The sequence below is a fragment of the Alosa sapidissima genome, chromosome 7 (genome assembly GCF_018492685.1).
Source record: "Alosa sapidissima isolate fAloSap1 chromosome 7, fAloSap1.pri, whole genome shotgun sequence".
Taxonomy (NCBI): Eukaryota; Metazoa; Chordata; class Actinopteri; order Clupeiformes; family Clupeidae; genus Alosa; species Alosa sapidissima.
Window position 1 is genome coordinate 34,057,545 of NC_055963.1, and position 25,192 is coordinate 34,082,736.

Below are 25,192 nucleotides of genomic sequence, written 5' to 3' on the forward strand. Positions count from 1 at the left end.
AGGCATATATTCATGGAAGGCATACATTTTAAATCTAGTCAATGCGCTTGCAAAACAAAGACTAGAACACGTTAAATCCGAGAGTCACATCTAGCCTCTACTCGATGCAGCAGGGCTTGTTTTTCTCCCGCACCGGCCGGCATATCGTCGAGACACACCTCCGCAGTGTTAGGGGAAAAAATGTGACATTTTCCAAACCAGCCAATCAGATTGTAAATTGCAATGGCCGCATGCCAAAACGACATGTTTATGTATGCCGACAACCAGTCAGACTGAATGGGAGGCGGGACATTGCGAATCTCGCCTGGCTGCACGCGCAGGAGAGAGTGGGCGTGGCGTTCATTTGGAGGAAAAAAGCAAAACAATCTTTTATTCCCTGACCGGTTGGCTGTAGTTTTCTGGTTGGTAGAAAATCTAGTTGGTAGTATATTGCGACAAGCTAAGCTCTAGTCAAGACAATCTTGTTAAATGTATAATTTCTTCTTCTGTACTAAGGTCTTTAGAAAGCTAGTTATCTTTCTTTAGATTCACTTTTCCTGACTAAAAATGACTTCCAAGCGCCTCCTCGATAAGCCCCTAGCCGGCATACGGCTCGGTGGTGCGGCTTCGAGTCGAGCTGGTAACAGCACGTATGGAGGGAATACCGCCGGACATGCTGAGACTGTCACGGCAATGGATTGCGGAGTGATACTGGCATGTAAAAATGTGTCCTCGCCGGGAAGAGTTTTTAGTCCAATGTTGGACAACAGCACTCTGAAAGAATGTATCAGCAAAGATTCTGTTGTCAACGGAGTTGGTTTGAAGTCAGGGAGAGAAAAGCACCTTGACCTGAAAAAAGTAGGTGTCTTGTTATGTCTAGTCTTGTGCATGTTTGGCATACTAAGTTTATCTGATAGTTAATTATTGATGGTTCAACTGATTTAATTTGTATCTGCATGTCCCACTTCTTTAACGATCAAGTTCTTGAAGTGATGTTTTGAAGAAAGTTTTACTGTGTGGGTTCTGTGCACGGAATTCGGCTTGTTTGCGCTGCACTCAAAACTTGCGTGCTGCTCCGTGGAGAGAGCTTGTTGCAGCTTAGCAGAACTATTTAACACCAAAGACAGCACTCCTAAAAATAGAAAATAAAATCGTATAAGAAGCATACAGAAGCTCTTATTTTAAAATGGCGACTTGTTCAAAGTTTAAAAGGAAAAGTGGGTTGGGACGTTAACAAATCTCCCCTCCCCCACCCCGGTTTCACTAACCTACAAGCCTTGTCTTGACTGCGCCACACACCGGCATTTGGCGCAGGCCCGGTTGAACGCAGGCAAGAGAGGGTGGGGTGGGGTGGGGGGCGTCAGTAGTCAGTCGACGACTCTGGTGACACCGACATTAGGTTGAATTAGCCTACTGTCGGTAACATTTTCATAGCCTATACAAACAAGTGGTATAAAGTATAGGCTACAGACTAAGGCTACAAATGCAATACTCACAAATGCAATTTTTCTATTTTATCAGCATATTTCATCAACCTATTTCGTCTTATTCTGAGTTTGTATTTTTACTGTGGCTAGAAAGCCTCGAAAAAAAACAACATTTCGAATGTGGAAAAACAGTTGGTGCCTGATAAAATTCTCCCGGCGTATGACACGCCCCCCCTCCCCCTCCACTCTTAACTTTGTTTTCTTCGATGTCAGAAATGCTGTGGTCAACGCCATGTTCATCCACAGAGTTCTCGTAGAAGGACGTTTTTTTTATTTGTGTGTAATTTCCTCTTAGTTTAACCTTGTTTACAGACTGTTTTGCGCTAAACTAGTTGGCTCACCATCAGTCAGAATCTAGGCTATGCGAGGAAGATGTGTCACAATACTGGACATAGAAAAAGTAGCATAAAAATGCGTTGCAAGTTTTGCTTCCTGTTTGTATTTTGTCTGATACTGCCGCCCTTATCCATGCCATTTGAGATTACTTTGACTCCGATAACAGGCCTCTTTATTTAAGCTGTTAGTGTAGGCTAGATTTGGTTTTAAATTGTCTCAGGGATTCAAGACTTGTTTTGGGATGTTTAGGGAGTCCAAGAATGAGACATATTAGTTAAAGTGATATCAAATTGTCACAATCAAGAAAACACCAAAGGGGGGACACCAAATGTCTCAGCTGCAAGTAATCCTGCATGTACTGTATGTGACACATGGTGCCCTGATATACAGTTCATCACTGTGTAACTCTGCTCTTCTATTGGTCAGACAGATTTGGTTGTCAAACACTATCCCCTGAAGCAGAATGCAGTACAATAATATTTGTATGCCCAACATATTGCATTTCTGCAGTGAAATACTGAAAAGTGCAATAGTAGTGTAGTGTAGTGCAATACAGTTTTTTAATGTCTGAAATATTGTATTTACTGCATGTAAACTGCAAATAATTTGTCTGCATGTATATATACTCTTTTGATCCCTGCATTTATCCCAATCCGTGAATTAGTGAAACACACTCAACACACAGTGAACACACACAGTGAGGTGAAGCACACACTAATCCCGGTGCATTGAGCTGCCTGCTACAGCGCGCTCGGGGAGCAGTGAGCGGTTGCTCAAGGGCACTTCAGCCGCGCCTACTGGTCGGGGTTCGAACCGGCAACCCTCTGGTTACAAGTCCGAAGCGCTAGCCAGTAGGCCACGGCTGCCCCACAATGTAAACTGCATTTTTGACACTCAGAAAACTGCCGTTTTGACATTTGAACATGACAGGCTGTCTCAGTACATTCACACAGTACATTTACCAAATTTCCCTCACGGGATCAAAAGAGTATATATACTTACTTACTTATACTTATTCAGTAGGCTACAATAACAACATGGAGCTTTTGGGAAATGCATCTGGATGAAAATTGTTCATAATCTTTGTGGTATCTTGAGATTATAGAACATTCATTTGATCACTGAATAAGTGTAGATCAAAATAGCTTTGGCCAATTATGTACCAGCTACTTCATTGTCTCTTAACCTGTCACCATATTTTACTTCCCTTGCGTGTGTGCTTCAGGTGGGCTGTCCAGGCAACATGGATGAGAGTGACCTGATGGGCCCCTGTGGGGTCCTGAAGAATCCCAGCCCCACACATCGCCTGATTCTGAACGGGCAGAAGCTAGACGACCAAATGCACTTCGAGCCCAGGCCCTCAGGCCGCGAGAGCGGGGAGGCCAGGTCCCGCCTGCAGCCGCTGCTCTGCCCAGACGGCTCGCCTGAGGAGCGCCCCCCACACGCTTCCTCGCACATCCCCGTCCCACGGAACAGGTACACACCCCTTCTCTCTTTCACACCTGCTCACTCTTTCTTGCTCTTGCTCTTTCTTGTTTTCTCTCTCGCTCAATCTGATTTCTCTATTCTGTCTATTTCTCTCTCTCTTTTCTCTATCTCTCCCTTATTATTTTTTCACTGTGCCACATGTGCTGGCCCCAAACACAGGTTACTATCACAGACTGGTTCTGGGACAACAGCAGTGAAAGAGAGATAAGGCTGATTATGTAAAAGCACCAAAGGGGTTTTGGAGGGAGAGACAAAGAAACCTAGGGCCATTTGTGTTTTGTTCAGCTGCATTTGTTTTCACAACCATCACCTCTATAGATCCACTGTTAATGGGTCTATACTGTGTGGTGTGTGTGTGTGTGTGTGTGTGTGTGTGTGTGTGTGTGTGTGTGTGTGTGAGAGAGAGAGATTGTGTGTGTGCGTGTGTGGATTTGTCAGGATGGTTATAAATTAACTGCCTGTGTTTGGCAGACAGTACTCCACAACAGGTGAATAAATAATTAACCACACCACAAGGCTGGACTTATCAATGATGAAGGTAGTGGATTTGATCATAATGGTTATTACATTGAAATAAGCCTTAATTGAGCCGTGCATGTTCACCTCACATACTCTCAGTGTAATTACTGTGTAAGTGCTAGCACCTCTGGGGACGTGTCGTGCAAGACCAAACGTGTGTGTGTGTGTGTGTGTGTGTGTGGTTGGGAGTGTGTGTGTGTGTGTGTGTGTTTGGGAGTGTGTGTGTGTGTGGTAGTATTACCCTTACTTTAACAGGGCATAAGTATTTGTGTACTTTTTTACTTGTTGCACTGTTAACTATGAAAGAGAAAAGGGGAGAAGAGAAAACTGATCAGGCACTCACCGATTAAAAAAGCAATAACTTATCTGGAACACTAGACGTGCCTAAAGGTGTCAATCGAGCAAGTGCTGCCTATCCTGAATGTCGTTTCTGTACACGATTTTACAGTATGTCTGAAATGCAAAACTCCCCGATAGCTATGCAAATGGAGCATGTTTGTCTCTTTGTTTTGACTGACGGGAGTTTACATGCGAGCAGCGCTGATAGATGGCGGCACTGGACCCGGCTGCCTGTGTGATCTGACATCAGGGCGTCTCGTTTGGTTTTACTGCCAGTTTTATGATTGCTCCACCACTTGATATACTTGTCCACAACCCCCCACCCCTCCTCCCCCCAACTGCTTGTGCTTCTAGGCATATGGCTCACCAGGTTTATGTTTGTTTGTGTGTGTGTGTATGTGTGTGTGTGTGTGTGTGCAGATGTGTGTGTGTACTTGCTTGTATGTGTGTGTGTGTGTGTGTGTATATGTGTGTGTGTGTGGCAGCTAGCTTAGCTGTGCTTGTGGAACGTTGATAAACGTCACTCCCCAACGCCTCAAGAGTGCTGCTGGCATGCGAGCCAGTAGCCTGGGCTATTGGCTCAATTGTTAGCGCGCTCGCCTCCCGATCCGAGGTGCTGCTGTTCGCGGGTTCGAGTCCGGGTGTGTGCTGGGGCCTGTACTACGAAGGGAGCTTAACCTACCCAGATGTAACCCAAGGTTACTTTGTTAAACAACGGTTGACAAAACCTGGTTATCATAAGTGGTGTTAATCGGTACTACGACGCTGAAGTTGATTTGTTGAACCGGGGTTAACCTAATTGGAGTAGGCTATGTGCGCGTTCACATAAAAGGGGCGGGTTGCAGCGCAAGTCACCACTTTCAATGATGACGCGATCACCTTATTTTACGGACGAGGAATGCACAATTATTGTGCCAAGTTACGAGGAATTAAAACAAAAATCAAATACGTCGGCAGCAAACAAAGCAAGACAAGGCTGTTGGCAACGTATTGAAGATCGGGTAGCCTAAATGCCTAAAAGTAAAGTTTTATTTCCACATGTTCTTCAAATATGTACGGAGGATTAATAGCTTGCGGAATGTCTGAAATGAGTTGAAATAATTAAATTGCCTATTTTGAGTTAATAGAAAGGCCTACAGATGCAACACAATTCAGAAGTGGGCATATAGATTACAGTAGGCTAAAGGCCCTTTCACACTGGCAAAATCGCCGCGATTTTATCTACCAGAATCGCGGAACGACTGTCCCTTTCACGTAGACCGAGGCGGAACGGCGGGACAAAGTGTCGCCAAATTTACTACCAAGCCCCCTAGACATTTTGCCGAGTTTTTTCGTTCCGCCACCAGTGTGAATGGGTCAAGGCGGAAAGGGGAATCTGGGCGGGCATTTCAATGCTATGTCCAGCCCACCACAGGAGATTGCAAATAAATCTAACTGATCAAAAGCAGCAATCGCAGAGACAGCACATTATGTCAATCTATAAATTCACGAAGTCTCCAGTCATTCAATGCCTGCTAGAGTTGACTGTAGCTTGGAATGCAATCAGTTGCCATAATAGGCTATCTTAAAATCCAGCGATAAAACAAAGCATGAACTCATGAGCGTCTGTCTGCCCTATATGTATATCCTCTGATTGTAATGCTTATCTAGGCGATATTTGTAACATTTATTTTGTATTTGGCCTGTAATAAAATCATGTAGACTTACTGAACAATTGAAACACATTAGGAACTGCAAAGTTGGAGACATGCATAAAGACATTGCTGCAAATTTAAAACCGGATTACTCTGGAATGGCTAACTGTGCAGGGGAATGCCATTCCCTACACCTTTATGTTCGGTAAGGTCTGCTGTTTATTCTGATATATGGTTTGTCATGTTTTGAGGGAAAGTTCGCGAAGTATTCCACCAAGATGAATGGGTAGGGAGACGGGCGCAAAAAAAATATGATTAAATTAAAGTTACTTTTCTCGCGAACCGTTTACCACAACAACTAACCACTAACATCGTTTAAAGGCTGAAAAAAAGCTCTTTCGTGTGATACATGTGATGTCTGTGATGAATAGGCTACTTCGCAAGTAGTTGAGCAAATTTGGGTGGGACAGAATACCTTTAGGCTACAGAGCAGCAGTTCTGGTCATATCGGCTCTGGCTCACATGATGTAGGCCTACTGCTTTAAATGCATTATCGCTTCACTACCCAACACGCGAACAAGAAAGAAAAGAAAAAAGAAACTATTATGTCGCGATTTCCGATAGGCCCAGGCCTAGAGAAAAGACAGCTATGGTAACCTAACAATTAGGATTTGCTTTGCTTACACTGCTGTTTGGTTGTCCCAAACGTTGAGACGATCCATACTCGCATTAACTGAATCTTATCAACCCGAACTGCGATGTTGAGTGACAGGATGCAATGCCTAATAATCTCACTGCCTTCGGCATAACTGCTAACAGTGCGCCTAGGCCTACTGTTAAACACCTGAAAAATATTAAGCTGCTGTTTTCTTTTTATGACGAGCACTAGGCTTACGCTTGAATGATTATGACTGAATGGAACGTTGCGTTTTTAAAGAACTGCTTATCACGTCGTGTGACAAAGTTTACACTAATCATCATCTTCTAATGTATCCTTATGTTGAGATGTCCATTGTCTTTGCCCTAGGCTATCAATTGTGCGCGAAGCATGTTTCAATTAAGACAGTACACAAGCTATTTTTATTGTTGTAATATTGAACGATTTCATGAAAAAAGTGTACGCACAGTACATTGTACGGCCAAGGCAAGGGTCAACTCTTCTCTTCAATTTCCCTTCCAAATTACGTTTTATTGTCTGAAGACATCTATCGCAAGAATTTGACATTCTCACAGCAACAGCAAAGCAAATGCAAGCTAACCAAAGTGCACTGTGCCGTCGGTTCTCCCGCCATAGTTTTTGAAATCACACACCTGCTGTATCTAAAGGCCCACGCACATAAGGCTACGACCATAGACATAATATACATAGACGCCGCATCGACCGCTGCTCCCTACTAGCGCTGACAAGATTTGGAGCCGCCATCTTGGACCGGTCATCCACTCCACTCAGTGTAATCTGTTTGGCCGGTGCAATGAGCTGTCAGCACACTTAATTAATCATATCTCACTGAATACCGAACAGATTTTCACGCGGTTTTTTTTGCTGCAAAGGTCATACATGTAGCTATGATACAGGCCACATTGTTCGAAAATACAAAATACAACCAATAGTACGGTAATGTTAAATCTTACTTGTGAAAAGTAAATCCCCCGAGTATGGTCCGCCGATTTGAGCAGGAACATGCTGCACAGTGCTGTCATCTTGTGTTTTCTGCTGCAACGCAATGAGGAGTATGACCGGTCCAAGATGGCGGCCGCATTTCTTGTTTCCAGCAGCCAATGCGGCGTCTATGTATATTATGTCTATGGCTACGACTATCACTCTACACGCCCCCTGTTGCACGTCACTGGCTCCCCATAATGCCGCATCATGTGAACAGATCAGCAGGCCGGCAAATTTTCACCTCGCTTTCAGACACAAAAAGACGGCAAAAAGACGTCCCCTCTTCCCGCAAATTTAGCGTGATCTCTGTGTGAAAAGGCCTATTGACTGATTTAGTGTATGCCTAATCCTGTGAACATTTCAGATGCAACACCATTGCCAAACGCACATGGCAGCAGGTGAAAGTAAAACACAAAAACATTATTCAGAATAGTAGGTTTATATAGTTATAGCTTGCAATCATATTTCTTAATTATGAAAACATGTAGGCCTAGTATGCGTATAGCCTTCACTTGGCCTCTGTTTTACAGCTAACAAGAAAAAGGTGTCTTTGAACACTACTATAAGGCACCAGAGTGTTTTACAGTAGCAGAGGAGTTGGCCATCGCAAATAATAGTGGAAGGCCGATTATGGAAGGGGTTGACGGAGGCATTCGGTCGGATTGGTGCTGTGGAAATGTGTAGCCTTTATGTGCAGGGTACAGTAATATGACATTTAATTCAACAAGTTTGTTAGAATGGGTGATTTTAATTTATTATTTAATTTAATTTATTATTATTTACGATTTATTTTCGGACATACAGTATTCTTGCTCAGATGTTCAGCATCACCGATGGAATACATGAATGTCCACGTAAGGGCATTGCTATGACGGGTGACATTAGAGACGTCTGCCTAGATCGTCTGACAAAGATAACGAATTCCCTTGGCTGACAATCTATATCTTCATAGAGAATATCATTCGGGTATATATATATATATACGAAAATAAATCGGACATACAGTATGCTGAACATCTGAGCAAGAATAGCCTAAAATAAATTGGACATCCCTATATATATCTGGCGGTCTCTAAAACCCCTCGCCCTGCGAAGCGAGCCCCTCACGATTTGCGCTCCAATGTCGTATGGATCATCCAGGTGGGAGACATTGTTAGAGGAGTGGTGGTACTTATAAAGGGCGTGGTTAACGGAAACCTCGGGTTAACCAAGAACATAACCTGCTCGGAGCAGGTTTGAGATGCAGCGTAAATTGCCATGGCAGCATACCTCGGTTAAAAGCTATCCACCTTTCGTAGTACGGGTTAATCGGGAAGTTACGCCACACGTGATCAAGTTACTCTCGAAGTTACCCAGATAAGCCAGAAATCCCGCTTCGTAGTACAGGCCCCAGGGCTGAATCGCGCAGGTTCAACACAACGCAGGTTACATGTGCAGATGTGTGTGTGTACTTTCTTGTATGTGTGTGTGTGCATATCTGTATGCTTAAGCTTCTTTGCCATTGTTTTCAGTTCAAACATAAAAGTTTTGTCCTACTGTGTTAAGAGTACTTGGTGGCATTTTTTTGTTTTGCTTTTTTCCCCCCTGGATGGCACCACACTCTATTAGCCAGTGTTATCTTTGCCCAACCCTTGAGTTTTGAGTTTTTGGCTGCAAAAAACTTAACGTGTGTTTGGAAAGACTGGGGCAGCACGAACAAAATCAAGCGATATTACCCATTGCCCTGTCAATATTTTTTTCAATTTCAATGTAATTTTTTAAATATTCATTTTAATTTGTGGCAGGTTTGTTGGGCACGGTGGTGTGATTTGCAATTTGTAAGGCTGGCACTTCAGACCAGGATCACTGCTCACTGATCATTTTCACTGCTGTGTCCTAGTCCTAAAAGGCTACCTGTTCACTGGAGCAAGCTTATCTTACTGACCTTTACAGACAAAAAAACTCCTTTTCAAAATTGTGTTTTTGCCAAAATCCATCAATGTGAGCTCCATTGCATGAGTGTAGAAAACAACTTCTATGTGTGCAGCCCAAAAGGAAACCACTCAGCAAAGGTCTGTACAGGATGATCTGGGATACTCCAAGTTAATGGCTTGTGGACTGGATAATGCCATTGTTAGTGTGTTCTCTGTTCAGTTGCTTGTGTTTGTGCCAAACATCCATCAAGAGGAGACCCATGGCATAAGTGTGAATACTAAACTTCATTGGTGCCCAAAAGAAATGAAACACTCACAAGTTCAAATTTGTACCATGTGACTGATGACCCATGCCTGTGATCAGCTGAACGAGGTTGGAGTCTTGAGCAGAGGTTGGGGAAAGCACCAGTGCCAGTATCAGCAGATATTTCTCCAGGATCAGCCCTAAACAAAAATAGATAGTACGTTTCAGACAGCATACAGTAGCAGCAACTGTGGTGGTTCCTCGCTAGAAGACTGCGGTCAAACATGTATGCATGCGTGGCTGAAATGTCCAGAATGCAATGCAATGCTTTTCTTCCCGTTTGAAGGCGTTTTTGACTTGTACTTTTTAAATCAGCAGCTCTGTGATCCAGTCTGGTCTGAGTTCGGTCTCTGAGAGGGACAGAGGAACTGCATGTAAGAACGCAGCAAAGGTCAAATGGTCATTGTTACTTAAAGATATTTCCAGTGTTGTTGCATAACTTGGTATATTACTGAGCGCAAGATTTCCGAATGAAAGAGAAATAACTCAGGGCTGACTCCTGGCTACCTGACAATTTCCCTACACCTGAGGCCTGGAATTGTGTGTGTGTTGTGGGGGGGGGGGGGGGGGGGGGGATAAGTCTGTGAACTCCAGTGATAACTCCATTACAATAGCAGTGGAAGCATATAATAAACTAATTCTTAAAAAATGATGGCTATTTAGAAATGGTCCAGGTCTTTTTGGATTTGCCTTGATTAAACTGTTCTGATTGAACAGCAACACCAGCACAAGTTAGAAATATACATTATGTCAGAACATGATTCTTTCACGAAAATGAAGACACATGTCAAAAAAGTTTTAAAAAACATGAAAACATGAGTGAACTCAAACAGATCGAAAAACCGGGAGTCAGGACCTATTATCAGTCCTAAGTGGAGAGAGACTCGCTTAGATAGAATCACTTAACGTTGCAGCAGCGCAAATCCAATTATAGTCTCTGTAGTGCAGAGAAGCGGAAAGGCATCTGTGATGTCCTGATTTGATAATATGCCCAACTGATGACATTCATGTCCACACGCCACCTTGGGTGTTTGTCCCGTGGACAAGCCTAGGCATGCCTCAGCGATTGAGTGGACGGACACACACACACACACCCACTCACACACACACACACACACACACACACACAGTATATATACACAGCACACACACACACACACACACACACACACACACACTGCCTGTAGGCTTGACTGCTAAGGGCACTGGGCTGGGTTCGTTGCCCCCGAGGCACAGTGAGCAGGTTTTCTTATCAGCGTTAAGCGGCAGTCAGAGCACGGCACTGAAAGAAAAAGGCAGTCTGGGGGAGGCCTGAGACAGCCAGGCTGATCTCATCAGCTCTGACACGGAGAGGAGTGACGAGCACAGGAAACACATCCACACCATAGAAATCAAAGCACAGAATACACAGTCAATTATAGCAATCAAAGCATAGAATACACAGTCAACTATAGAAATCAGAGCACAAGAGATACACATCCCAACCACAGAAACAGTCAGCTGTCACTGCTACAACACCCCAAATGTGATTGAAAGCGCATTTTGTGATTAGCCGTCAATCCTCACAAACAGATACAAAATCAGGCAAAGATCGAATCAGACAGAGATGTGACCACCACTCTGTTGAATACTGAGAGGTAGAACCCCCCCCCCCCGCACACACACACATTTAGCCAGTCCCTGCCTGCTCCCCTCCAACCCTGTCCAGGAGAGAGATCAGTGTTCTCCCATGTGAGACGCTGAGTGGGTAAAGGCCAGGAGCCCCCCCTGCTCCCCTCCAACCCCTCCTCAATCTGGAAGTCATTTGGAGGGGAATGGTGCGCCCCTCCACCCCCCAACACTGCAAGGTTCCCTGACAGTGCATGGATACGGTGTGCTTTTATTTCCATTCGCGGTCATGTGGACATACGCATGAGTAACACTCTGTGTGTGTGTGTGTGTGTGTGTGTGTGTGTGTGGAGTATGACTCATTAAACATTCTTCATAGTATCCCGGGTCTCCTATCTAGCTCCACATGCAAATACAGAGGCATTTTCTCTCCCTCATTCTCTCCCTTTCTCTCTCCACCTCCACCTCCACCTCTCTCTTTTCCCTCCTTCACTCCTGCTGCCCTTCTTTACCTTATTCACATACACAGACACACTGAAAAAATACAAACGCAAATGCACACACACATCCATACACAGGAAAGACACACACACACACACACACACACAAACATATACAAACACACATCCATACACAGAAAAGACACACACACACAAACACACATCCATACACAGAAAAGACCATTTATTTATATTTTATCTTGAGCATGTTGGTATGCCCTTGCTGAAGATGACCGTTTACGTTAGAGTGTGTGAACGCCAGTACGGCAGCCTCTCGCTCCCTTGCCTGAGCGAACCAGATTAGCGTGACACGCGTGATGGGTCAGCCCTCCGCGTTATAGGATTCGCTGGGTTCAAAGGTCACACAAAGGTCGTGGACGGAGACGCGAGGTAAATGACTGGAGTTGCCATGGCAGCCAGAGTGCAGAGCATATCTTGTATGTTCCAGCTGCTCATTTGTCTGGTTTAGCCATTAATTACCCCTCCCCCCCACACACACACACACACACACACAAACCACATGACATTTAGTTGGCACAGGTTCGATTCCCTAAATCGCTGTTGTGAGTCCGTATTGCTTTGGATCAAAGCGTCTACTAAATATCAGCCAACTTTAACTTTACAGTAATATTGTCCTGTAAGCACCGGCCAGGAGCCCCAACTAGGCTGTGCGGTGAGGAGAACTGCCTGGGACTGTTTCCTGATCCCAATCCAAGCGTCCCGTTCCGCCTGCTAGCCTGCCCTGGTGTTACTGACTCGAGCAAGGCCCCCACTCTAAGTGGTCCAGATTTTCACCTTGGCCTAGTTTTTCACCACAAATCACCCCTGAAACTGCGGAGGGGGAACTGAAAGTGATGTATGTGAGGTGTTTTTTTTTTGTCTAATGCCTGCACGAGTGTGATGTTTGGTTTGACCGTTTGGGCGCTGGTGTCATAATGTAAACTGAAGAAGGTCAGAGTCAGGCCGATCTGTGTGCTGTGTACAATGGCAGCAGAGTCGGGTCATAAAGACCTTTACTGGGCTAAAGATGCTGATGCCAAATGTGTGTGTGTGTGTGTGTGTGTGTGTGTGTGTGTGTTTGGAGACAGGAGCACCAGTGTCAAGATGATGTATGCCGTCAATATGCTGTAAATCCCTTTCAATGAAAACGACTTGTAGGTGACTATGTAAATGTGAGCAGAGGGAAGACATATGCGATAGTTTATGTCAAGAGATTTATGCCAATACCATACATACTTACCAACTCACACACACGCACACACACTCATTCTTCCATACAGTTATTGAAAAGATAAGAACTCTCCAAATAAGCTGAATAGGGATCCCTACACAACCCCACAGCACAACCACTCATTACAGGTTATTTCAGTTGCTTAAGCACAATTTTGAAAACGGGGTCTGTTTTCAAAACACTACACCCGGTTTAACACAAACACCACACTCAAGTAGCACTATTTTGTTGCCATATCACAAATACAACCATTATATAATATCTGATTCTGTTTGAATCATTTACACAAGATTGCACTCAATACAAAATACATTTGCCAAAACACATTTTCTCACAGTATAGTGTAAGATTAACAAAGTTAGACCTGTACACAGAGTAAGTTTTTTTCTGTCTACATTGTGAAATGAACACGAAATAACGCGAAAAAAACGTGCCTGCCAAATGAATAAATGTAAATCACTCAATAGATATATTAATTTCCAAGCAAATGTTGCACAAAACGTCTCCAGGTCTCCCTCTATCTCTATCTTCCTCACACTCTTCCTCTTTCTCCCAATCCAACATGGCCGTAGCCTGGCCCCCACCCACCTAGATCTTCCAGGCTAATATTGCCTTCTATTTCTTCCAGAAAGACTCGGGAAACATTAAGGGTTAACAATATTTAATTTGAAGGTTAATGATAGAGAACAATGATTAATCCTTAAGGGATTACAGCAACGTAGGGAAGAATAATAAGATGATCATAAAAAGAATCTTTGGCATTAGGCCCCGTCCTCTGTCCAGCTCCCGAAGCGTGGGGACCCTCACAGATCCTGCAGGATGGATACGGCAGGGGCGGAGCCTACCCCCTGGGCAGTTGGATGAGGCAAAACTGGTGGTGGTGATTGGTCAGAAGGATTGAATGAATGAGTGACGCAGCATTGAGTCTTTCTGGCAGAACTTATCACTGACGCTTCCATTTCTGTGGAAGACAAAGGCCTCAGCTTTTACAGTTTTTCTCAGTCGCTTTGGTGCTTTTCTCACATCACTATTAACATTTGCACAGCAGTTAGTGCAATTCTTCAAAACCAATTAGTGCAAACTGCAAAACCTAGTGGATGACCAGCAAATAGCACGTCACTTGCTCAAAATGGATAGTCCCATTCCTCAAAAAGCAGGTATTCATGGTCAATGAAACTGTCAGTGTCATCAAAATTAGAAGTCTTGACACTGGATAGTCCATTCCTCAAAAGCAGGTATTCATGTCAATGAAACTGTCAGTGTCATCAAAATTAGAAGTCTTGACACCATCGTTTATGAACAAGATAGTCAAATGGCTTTGTCATGTTTTCATTATGACAGTTCTCTCAGTGTTTTCCAATGCAAAAAAAGGTCAGAACTCGGTGACACTACCTGAACATGCTCAAGACAGCACTATACAGTACTTGTACAGCCATTTGAAAACTACAGTAAAGTTACACATTGCTGTAGTTAGGTGAGTAAGTGAGTACAAGACACTGAATACGTACATTTTTACTGTATGCTCTTTGCAATTCTACAGCATTGTGACAGAATTTGATAACTAGTTCAACAATTTTGTATGTAATGACTCAAGCAATGAAATGAAGACCATTAGTTTTATTGGGAACGACTATTCAGCATTCATAAGTATAGTTCATTTTGACTGACATGACATAAGCAAATGATAATGTTAAAAAACAGCAGAGAATTGTATGAAAGCAACTGATACATGTCCAAAAGTATTTGCAATTTGTTCAGAGGAAGGAGAAATTGCTACTATGATGTGCACAAATGACTAAATGTTGTGGAGGTTGAACTAATAATTTTAATTCTGATCTGAAAAAAGCACCAAAGCGACTGAGAAAAACTGTAAAGTGCTTTGGACAGGTTGTTGAGTTAACAGTTATGTAAAGTGTCTACACTTGGTGGTTGTGTTTGATTAGCTGGTTTATGGGTGTGGTATTTAGGAAGGCAGTGTCTGGAAATAGCAAGGATGAACCATCGTCTGAGATTTCATGTGAGAAATGTGTTTAGAGTTTTGTATATCACTGTGTGCAGAGTTTGGCAAAAAGTATGAGGCTGACAATGTGCTTATAGTTGTACAAGTGGCGTTTTGCTCCTTAGTGTAACATTTCGCTGACTGTGGAATGTGGAGTGTTTAAGCAATCAGAAAAAGAAACAAACATGGCAAAAAATGCATAAAACAATATCATACATACAGTATCTCCAAAATATCTAAATATCACACGTTGCATAGCAACATACAGTATTACTTGCTGACTAATCAACAAGAAGAAAGACTAATGCAGACTAATTGTGGAAGAAAATTAAAGATGTGAATCATTTGTCAGTGTGGTATTCATTTTCTGTCATGTAATCATGAATAAGTATTGGACCTCAGAACATTGGGAGGCCCATTCATTGAAATAGAACATTCCTCATTCCTAGGAGCCATGTAATAAAAAATATCTTGCGTTATGAATGGAGTGTGGGAGTGTTTTTTGGGTAGTGCAGATGAGCCCACAATCAGAGTGCAGAAGGAGGCGCTGGCTAACATGTGTATTACTGTAAAGGGAATGATTTAACTTCACACCTGTTTATTTGTTCATTTGTTTGTTTGTTTATATGGCCCCACCTGAGAGAGAGAGAGAGAGAGAGAGAGAGAGAGAGAGAGAGAGAGAGAGAGAGAGAGAGAGAGAGAGAGAGAGAGAGAGAGAGAGAGAGAGAGAGAGAGAGAGAAAAAGACTAATCAGATGATGAGGTCACAGAGGCCCAAAAAGCCGTCCGTGGAAATCCTATTAGCCCCCCTTATCCTATTAGCGGTATTAGCTGACTGACATTAGCGGCTCCACTCAAGCCATGATGGGTTAGTGTAAACACACAATGCCAGCGCGCACAATGCCACTTGCTCACGCGGAGACCCGGAATAGGTGACAGGACGGCCTCCTGGTCATCCTGATTGAATGTGACATGGAACAGATGAGGTCGTTCATTTCTTGCCTGGTGCCTGTTACCATCAATGTTAAATTGCCAATGGCATAGGCAAACCCAAATACACACGGTTACGGGCAGGCCAAGGCACAGCATCCAAACTAAGCTAAGCTTCGTGTCTAGGGTATATTGTATTCTTTTTAGCTGAAGCCTCGGTCCCCCACGCAACGTTAACGCCAAAAACGCCAAAAAACCCCAAAACGTTACCTTACACACTGGCCCTACGTGGTGTACAGACGTGGAAGTAAGTCCTAGGTGAGTGGTTGCGAATGTGTGCGTGTCAGCATAGGCAGAGCTCCAGCGAGAGGTCACTTACCTGTGGCTCACGGGCAAACTCTCTTCAAAGGGGAAAAAACACAGGCCTTTCTCAAAGGCCTGAACTAATTGTGAGCCCAGGCCCCAGGACAGGTGTTCCATTTAGCCTAATTAGCCACAGGTAATGACATCACTGGAGCCCCACCTGTAAGTCAGTGCTTGCCCTACCATGTGACCCTAACCTATCGTAACATACACAGACACACAGACACACACACACAGACACACACACACACACACACACACACATACACAAACGCATTCAGAAAGGGACCACATTACATATAGTCCACACACCCAGAGGACAAAGATGGAACCTGAAGACCGCTTCACTTTAGAAATCATCACCGCACTGCCTTGTACTCTAGTTCCCTTTGTAATATTGAGACACAGGAAACCAAGTGTGACAAATCTATTTTCATTTGACCCAATCTGGCGTGATCTCTGCCACAGAGAAAGAGTGAGATAGAGAGAGAGAGGTTGAGACAGAAACAGAGAGAGATAGATAGAGAGAGGGTGGGAGGGTGAGGGAGGAGAGAGAGAGAGAGAGAGAGAGAGAGAGAGAGAGGGAGGAGAGAGAGAGAGAGGGAGAGAGAGGGTGGGAGGGTGAGGGAGGAGAGAGAGAGATAGATAGAGGGTGGGGAGGGTGAGGGAGGAGAGAGAGAGAGAGGGAGGGAGAGAGAGAGTGAGCCCTCCTGGCGGAGCTGTTTGTTTGTCGTCTTGTGGAAACACTGCCTGCCGGATTGTGAATGGAGTTCTGTCGGTGGTTCGGGTCCTATCTCCCCTGCTTCCCCCAGGCTGTTTTCCTAGCGCCCGCAAAATGACATGTCTCCTCTCTCATTTTTGTCCTCCCCCTGACAAAACTCATCCCCACCGCCATCATAACCCCAGCTCAAAAGCCTGGCTCTGTTTGGTGAAATAATACCCAGCCTGTAAAGACAGCTTTGTACTGCGACACAGCACTGTTAGCCATGTTCACGGCTGCCCTCTTCTCTCTCCTTTTCTCTCCCTCTCTCCCTCTCTCTCTCGCTCTCTCGCTCTCTCTCTCCGTCCTTCTTTCTGTCCCTCTGCTGTGGAGCTCAATGGAACGATTCTAGTATTGCTTTTATTGGATGATGGAGCAGGCTGGGCTGTAAATCATTGATGATGTTGATGTGATCTCCAATGGGCACAACGTGGCTCTACGTGTGTGTGTGTGTGTGTGTGTGTGTGTGTGTGTGTGTGTGTGTGTGTGCGCATGTGTGCGTGTGTCTACTTAGGCCCAGGGCGAGAAGAGGTAGTGTGTGATGAGGCTGTTGTGCCGTAAAAAAGAAAAGTGTTTTAGTACAAATGGAGCTTATGTACAGCACATGGCAAAGGCAACTATCATCTTCAGGTTGTAACATGTATGCTAGAATATGTCTGTGTGTTTAGATAGATAGATAGATAGATAGATAGATAGATAGATAGATAGATAGATAGATACTTTATTGATCCCCAAGGGGAAATTCAAGCAGTTTGTGTGTTTGGTTTGGAATGACAACAGAGAACTTAGGGGCGAAGGGAGGTACCTTTTTGGCTTGCTCAGTTAACCTGTGGTCGTGGTCTGTATTGTCTGTAATGTCTGTAATGTAATATTATTACTATAAACAAAGTATGCAAAGGTGTGTCTTCCTTTTCAAGGATTGTCTGTGTATGTATTTGTGTGTGTGTGTGTGTGTGTGTGTGTGTGTGTGTGTGTGCTTGAGTGTGTTGGCCTCTGGTCTGGCCGTTGGCCACTGGGACAGAGAATCAGGGCCTAGACTCAGCATGAGGGGAAACTTCTATGCCCATCGCCTCAGATACCCATATCATGTTTTATAGCTACACACACACACACACGCACACACACACACACACACACACACACACACACACACACACAAAAACACACGCACACACACACACGCACACACACACACACACACACGCACACACAGAGACAAACACACACACACACATCTACAGTGTGTGTGTGTGTGTGTGTATAATCCCAGAATAATTAGGCCTGTGACAGTTATCGGAGCCATAACTCTTCCTCGCCATGGGAACAGCCGGCTCAGTTGTCAGGAGTGAGCAGAGTGGCTCTGCAGCTGTGAGCTGCTCCTGATGGACCTCCTCCTCTCCTCCTCTTCTGCTGCTTCTTTTCCTCTTCTCCTTCACTATTCTCTTCTTCCCTCCATCTCTTCTTCTCTTCTGTCCTCCTCTCCTCACACAGCCCACATTTTTTCCCTTTTCAGTGCTTCGGTCTTCTTCCCCTTAATTGTCGCAGGATGAGCACACACACACACACACACACACACCACACACACACACACACACCAGTGCTGGCATAGCAACACGTTCACATGCTAGAGTGAGCAACGGTCATGTGTCCTTGTTCATTTGGCCACAACGTACCGGTAATAAAAATCCAGAAATATACACCTCAATCATAATTGATTACTGTAAATGTCGCTAGCAATGCTGAAAGCAATAATGGGCAAAATGGTGGCAGGAGTGTAATTAAAAGCAGGCAGAGTTTTTATTTAGCTTTTTGACCCTTTTCTATCCTGTAAGGTGAGAAGTCACACTCATTTTCTGCATCTGTGGTTGGAGTGTGAGGGAGTGAAGAACAGATGAACTATGGGTGACTTTGGTCTGGACACCACGTTGGTTTCATGCTGATTTGCTGCAGTGTGTTTTTGCAAATTTCTCAAATCTCTGTGTGTTCCTGTGTGGTTGTGCAGCGGCCTTATCCATCCCCCCAGACAATATAGCAACCTTCTCCAATCTAGCGTCTCTGTTCTCTCTCTCTCTCTCTCCCCTCTCTCTCTTTCTCTCTGTCTGTTTTTCTCTGTTTGTCTCACACACACACACACACACACACACACACACACACTAGGGCTGTCACTTTACGTTCGAAAATCGATTGCACAATCGATTGGACCAAACAACACAAGTTTCGAAAACTAAAATAAGGAATCGATTTTAACCAAATATGTACACTATTAATTTTAAACGAATTTAACAAATAAAAAGGATAGATGTAACAAAATTCACAAACAAGAATATAAGAATATAAAAGAATTCCGAAGTGCAGTAAGCATTGCGAAAGCTAAAAAGAAAATTGCCACCAATTTTACGCACCGGAAACAGCTGTTTCAATCAGCTGCTGTGCTGCTAGTGTTTTGCCAAAAAATGGAGGACAACGCGATCAACCTGTGCGACATGAGAGAGACGAGTGATAGGAGGAGTTCGATGTGGAAGTACTTTGGATTTTTGGTATATCAAACTATGGAGAAGAACAAAAGCGGTATGCTACGCAAACTGCAGTCGAGTTCTACGTAAATTAGTTTGACATTTCTAAGCGTAAACACAGACACAGCTACGTTGCAGCCTGCAGCAGTACTGCAGACACGAAACTTAACGCCAATAAATAATCAGAAATATTGCTGCCCTGTGCGTCTACAAGCTCCCTCTGTACGTTCGTCCTAATGCCTGTTAGTTGTTTGTGAATTGGCCTATATTTGCCGTTGAAAATGGAAACGTAAACATAAAAAATCGATTTTACAATCGATTCAATGAACACTTATGTCTCAAAAATCGAACAGGATTTTTTCACAAAAGTGACAGCCCTAACACACACACATCTTAGTGTAAATTTACTGAACTGCAGAGTAACCAGTTCACATATTCTTCGGCTTCCAGTGCTATCAGCCACAGTCTCCTATCATTATACTATATCATCCCAACCCCCCAAGTTGTCTTTGGTCCCCACTTTATGACTGCATTGATTTGTCTTCATTGTGTGTGCATCGTTATGTGTGAATGTGTGTGTGTATGTGTTTATGTTTGCTTGTGCACCTACAAGCTCTGTGGTAAGGAATGATTGAGAGAGAGAGCGAGAGAGAGAGATAGAGAGAGAGAGAGGGAGATAGAGCGAGAGAGAGAGATAGAGAGAGAGAGAGCGAGAGAGCATGTTAGTCCTCAGCTGGTTCCTGTTTTCACCTCTCCCCTCAGAGGTGCCTCTTTATTTTTTCCTTTCTTTTTCTTCTTTCTTTCTTTCTTTCTTTCTTTCTTTCTTTCTTTCTTTCTTTCTGTTTCTCTTCCTTTTTTTTCTCTCTCTCTCTGCATTGTCTGTATGCTGTCATGAAGCACAATCCCTCACAATCCCCCCCCCTGGTCCATTGGCCACTGGTTAAGGTCATTGTTTTGTGTTCCTCCCCGGTCAGACATGGCTCCTCCTATGCAGAGACATTTAGATTTATGCTATTTTAAAACACATTGTTCAGATACATTATTCAGGTACAAGTCATATGCATGCTGCTGTGCACCATGGCAAGAAAGTGAGGGAGACACAGAGAGAGGGAGAGAGAGAGAGAGAGGGAGGGAGCAAGAGAGAGTGAGAAAGAAAGAGAGGGAGAGGGAGGGAGTGAGAGTGAGAGAGAAAGAGAGGGAGACAGAGAAAGAGAGCGAGAGAGAGAGAGAGAGAGAGAGGGGGAGAGAGAGTGAGAGAGGGAGAGGGAGTGAGAGAAAGTGAGAGCTGGGAGTGGACGGACGGGTCAGGGTGGCGCTGCTGACTTCACCTCTCCCCCCTAAGCTCTAAGGCTTTGGCTGCTGAGGCAGCTCTGTGGCCACCACCACCACAGCCATCAGCACTCCGCCAGTGCCAGGGGCAGCAGCAGCAGCAGTCTTTAGGCCCCAGACACCCACTGCAGTGGCCCGGAGCGATGCTCATCCACCTACACAAGGTCCCGGCCCGGCCCATAATTAGAGTCTGCACAGTAAGCACTTTTGGGAGCCAGGGCATGCATGTGTGGAAAAAACAACAACAACAACAACAACAACAACAACAACAACAACAACAGCAAAAAGAAACGCCCAGGTCCATCCTGTTTGAATAAATCCATAGTTTGTTAAGCTCCATATGAGAAGTAGGCTTCAGTTTTGACTAAGCGTGCGTACACGTTCTATTGTTTCTTTACAGTCGTGAGGAACGGATGTTCTGCAGCCGTGGCCTACTGGTTAGCGTTTTGGACTTGTAACCGGAGGGTTGCCGGTTCGAACCCCGACTAGTAGGCACGGCTGAAGTGCCCTTGAGCAAGGCACCTGACCCCTCACTGCTCCCCGAGCGCCACTGTTGTTGCAGGCAGCTCACTGCGCCGGGATTAGTGTGTGCTTCACCTCACTGTGTGTTCACTGTGTGCTGAGTGTGTTTCACTAATTCACGGATTGGGATAAATGCAGAGACCAAATTTCACTCACGGGATCAAAAGAGTATATATACTTAAACTTCTCCTGTGTGTGTCATTTTCTCAGCCGGGCTACACCGGGCGCAGAACCGAAGGGTTCCACTAGCGGAGCGTATGCTGCAACACTTAGCTTCCAATGTTACTGTATGTACACACCGCCGCCGAATTGAGCTTCCACAGAAACTCGGGTCGCCCATTCAGGGACGCTTGTCAAAAAAGTACAGGGAAGCTTTGGACGCTTTGGCCGCTCTGACGTGACAGGATTCTACGTTCGATCATGTTCTATCTTAATACTTTATTTAAAGGCCATCTATTCCGATTGGTTGCTGGTCGTTGGTCGCTGAACTGCATCATAGCTCATTACCATAAAGTTGACTGACTTTTAACTTTCTGCTTGACGCTCAAGTCGCTCAAGACGCCCAAAACACGCCGCCGACGGATTTGCCGCTTCTTGCAGCTGAGAGAAGCCGGCTTCCATTGAAAAAGAACTTCCTGAATCTTTGGAAGCTCAAGTCGGCGGCGGTGTGTACGTACAGTGAGGTTCCACTAGCGGAGCGTACGCTGCAACACTTGCTTCAGCTTCCACTGTAAAGAGCCTATCACATTACACGAGGCATGTGCTATGAAATCAGGCTTGTGCAAAATTCCAGAATTGAATTGAAACTTCTTAAATTCCAATTAAATTCTTGAATTTTACTTGCATTTCAATTGAGGTAGCAAACAGGAAGCAGACTTGCAATTCGAATTGTGCACAACCCTGTATGAAATGCATTATAGTCAATGGCTTGCGCGCGCAACAACTGGTCTGCCGCTGCGCTCAGCAAAGCGTATTTTGTATTTTGCGCTGAGCCCAGGGGCAAGCACAATAAAAATCTTTTGGGACGTTACCTCAACCAAGAGCAAGCTAGCGGCGAGTGCAGCGCATACCGTGTACAATGTGATAGCCCCTTAAGGTTCCGCTAGCGGAGCGTATGCTGCAACACTTAGCTTCCACTGTAATCAATGGAACTGGCTACACCAGATGTGAGAAAACGAGACCAGTCCTCCGAAACTCTATTTACGTTTGGCGAACGGAACTCTTCAGTTGTGTGCTGGGGGGCACCCACAGGAGCTGGAAAGGGGGGGGGGGGGGGGGCTGGTTGTGTGCTGTACACCAGATGTAATGGCTCTTAATGAGACACAGTGTTCTGTACATCACCTATGATCTTATTTTGTTATGTTTGGGTTTCATTATGTTTGGGCCCATTGAAGGGGATCTGTGGTCTCCGTCTCAAACAAGTCAGGCTACTAGCTATACGTGACTGTCTATTAGCCTGTTATATGTAGGGATTGACTAATTTTGTCTCAGATATTCTTAATGCATAGTTGCATACACACACACACACACACATACATCCACACACACACACACAGTCACACATCCGCACACACACACATACATCCACACACACACATATACACACACACACACATATACACACACACACATACACACACACACACAAACACACACACACACACACACACACACACACATACACAAGGTTGGATATCCATCTGAGGTAGTAACCTTTGAGCTCTCTGTAAACCTCTGTATATTTATTACACACACACTGGGATTGACTGGTACCGTAACTCTCAGTTAGCTGTGGTGCTGACTTGAAAACACTCAGCTATGCTCTCCAAGGTCAGAAGTAGGAGGTGTGTGTGTGTGTGTGTGTGTGTGTGTGTGTGTGTGTGTGTGTGTGTGAGGGTTGCAGTGGGAGCACAGTGGGTGATCTTCAGCAGATCCTCTGTAACGGTGCCTGGATGGTGCGGTGCTCCCTGGTCGGCCCTGTCGTGTTGTAACCACCACTGGGGAAGAGCTTCCTGCTTATGGTTTGAGCCCAACCAGATGGAAAACAAGGCTTCGCATTCATCTCATCCTGCCCAGTGGCCTTTTCTGTCAGCAGACACACACACACAAACACACACACACACACACACACGCACACACACACACACACACGCACACACACACACACACACACACACACACACACACACACACACAAACACACACGCACACACACACGCACACACACGCACACGCACGCACACACACACACACACACACACACACACACACACACACACACACACACACACACACACACACACACACACACATGTACACACACACTTTCTCTCTTTTTTATCTCTTCCTGTATCTCACTCGCTCTTTCTCTCTCTCTCTCTCTCAGGCACACACATACCTTTTCAAGGGCAGCCTGACTGTTTCGTCATCTGTGTGATCTAGTGAGGGCAGGGTATTGGCATTGATCGTTTTGGCTTGTTGTGTCTGAGTTTGCACAAAGCCACTTCTCAAGTGCAGCTATCAACTCTATCGTGCATGCGTGCACGTACACACACACACACACACACACACACACACACACACACACACTACACACACACACACACACACACACACACACACACACACATACACACACTCACACAACACACACACACACACACACACACACACACACACACACATGCACACACACACACCTGGTGTTGGGCCAGATCATGTGAAGCCTTCACCACACACACACACACACACACACACACACAAACACACCCACACCCACACACACACACACACACACACACACGCGCGCGCATACAGCAGGATGTGCCGCTGTGTCTCCCCAGGCTCATCCATTGTCTCGCAGCATCCTGGTGGCAATTAGCTCTTCTGTCCCCCTTTAACATGACTCTTGGTCAAGCCACACATGGCTCTTAGTGGACTCTTACGCTGAGGAGGTCATGGAAAATCCCTTCCAGGGCACAAGAGAGCTTTCTTACCCCCAGTACTGGAAAAACACTCACTGTCCCTCTTTGTCGATGAGGGGTGGTTCATTTTATGTGTGTGTGTGGGTGTGTTAATGTGGATGTGTGTGTGGGTGTGTTAATGTGGATGTGTGTGGGGGTGGGGGGTATTAATTTGGGCATTTGCATGAGATGTTCTGTTGTGTTGTAATTAAATGAAATGCCAGAGGACGGTCGTATAGCATAATCAGCTTGTCTGTGTGGGCCGAGAAGGGATTGTTTGTGGATGACAGTAAAAACACAGAAACAGCTTTTCTTCCTCCTTTTTTTAGCACAGTCCACACCCCCTCACCAATCCCCCCCCCCCCCCCACACCACCACCACTTCACCACCCCACCCCACCACACCCCAGGATCACGCTAGAATGACTCAGTTGGGACAGAGGACGGGAGGACAGAGTGGAGACGTGTCTAGCCTCTCGTCTGTCTCACGTCACTCTCCCTTGCCGTCTCCAAAAACAATCTAAAAATGCCAGAGCCATTCTGGTCCTCGGCTAGTCAGCAGCTTCATGTCATTTCTGAAAAATGTCCAGAGAGAGAATAGAAATACTGAACAGTGGATGAGAGAGAATGATATGAAAGAGAGAGAGATAGAGAGAGAAAGAGAAAGTGAGAGAGAATGATATGAAAGAGTGAGAGAGAATGATATGAAAGAGAGAGAGAGAATGAAATGAAAGAGGGAAAAAGAGAAGCGAGAGAGAGAGAGAAGGTGCAGTGTAGACAAAGGGATGGGTCTTTTGTGGTGGTCTTGTCACTT

At 44.9% G+C, this 25,192-nt stretch overlaps 1 protein-coding gene across 3 annotated transcripts in view; it reads left to right on the forward strand.

Annotated features, from left to right (window-relative positions):
* The first annotated feature begins 230 nt into the window (after window positions 1-230).
* slc2a4rg (SLC2A4 regulator) overlaps window positions 231-25,192 on the forward strand; it is a 65,688-nt gene continuing 40,726 nt past the window's right edge. The window contains exons 1-2 of one of the 3 annotated variants that reach the window (XM_042097524.1): window positions 231-837; window positions 3,028-3,278. In XM_042097524.1, the coding sequence (XP_041953458.1) occupies window positions 547-837; window positions 3,028-3,278 (542 nt within the window). In that variant the 5' untranslated portion in view covers window positions 231-546. The remainder of the gene's footprint in view (window positions 838-3,027; window positions 3,279-25,192) is intronic. The other 2 variants (XM_042097525.1, XM_042097526.1) reach the window with 2 other exon arrangements.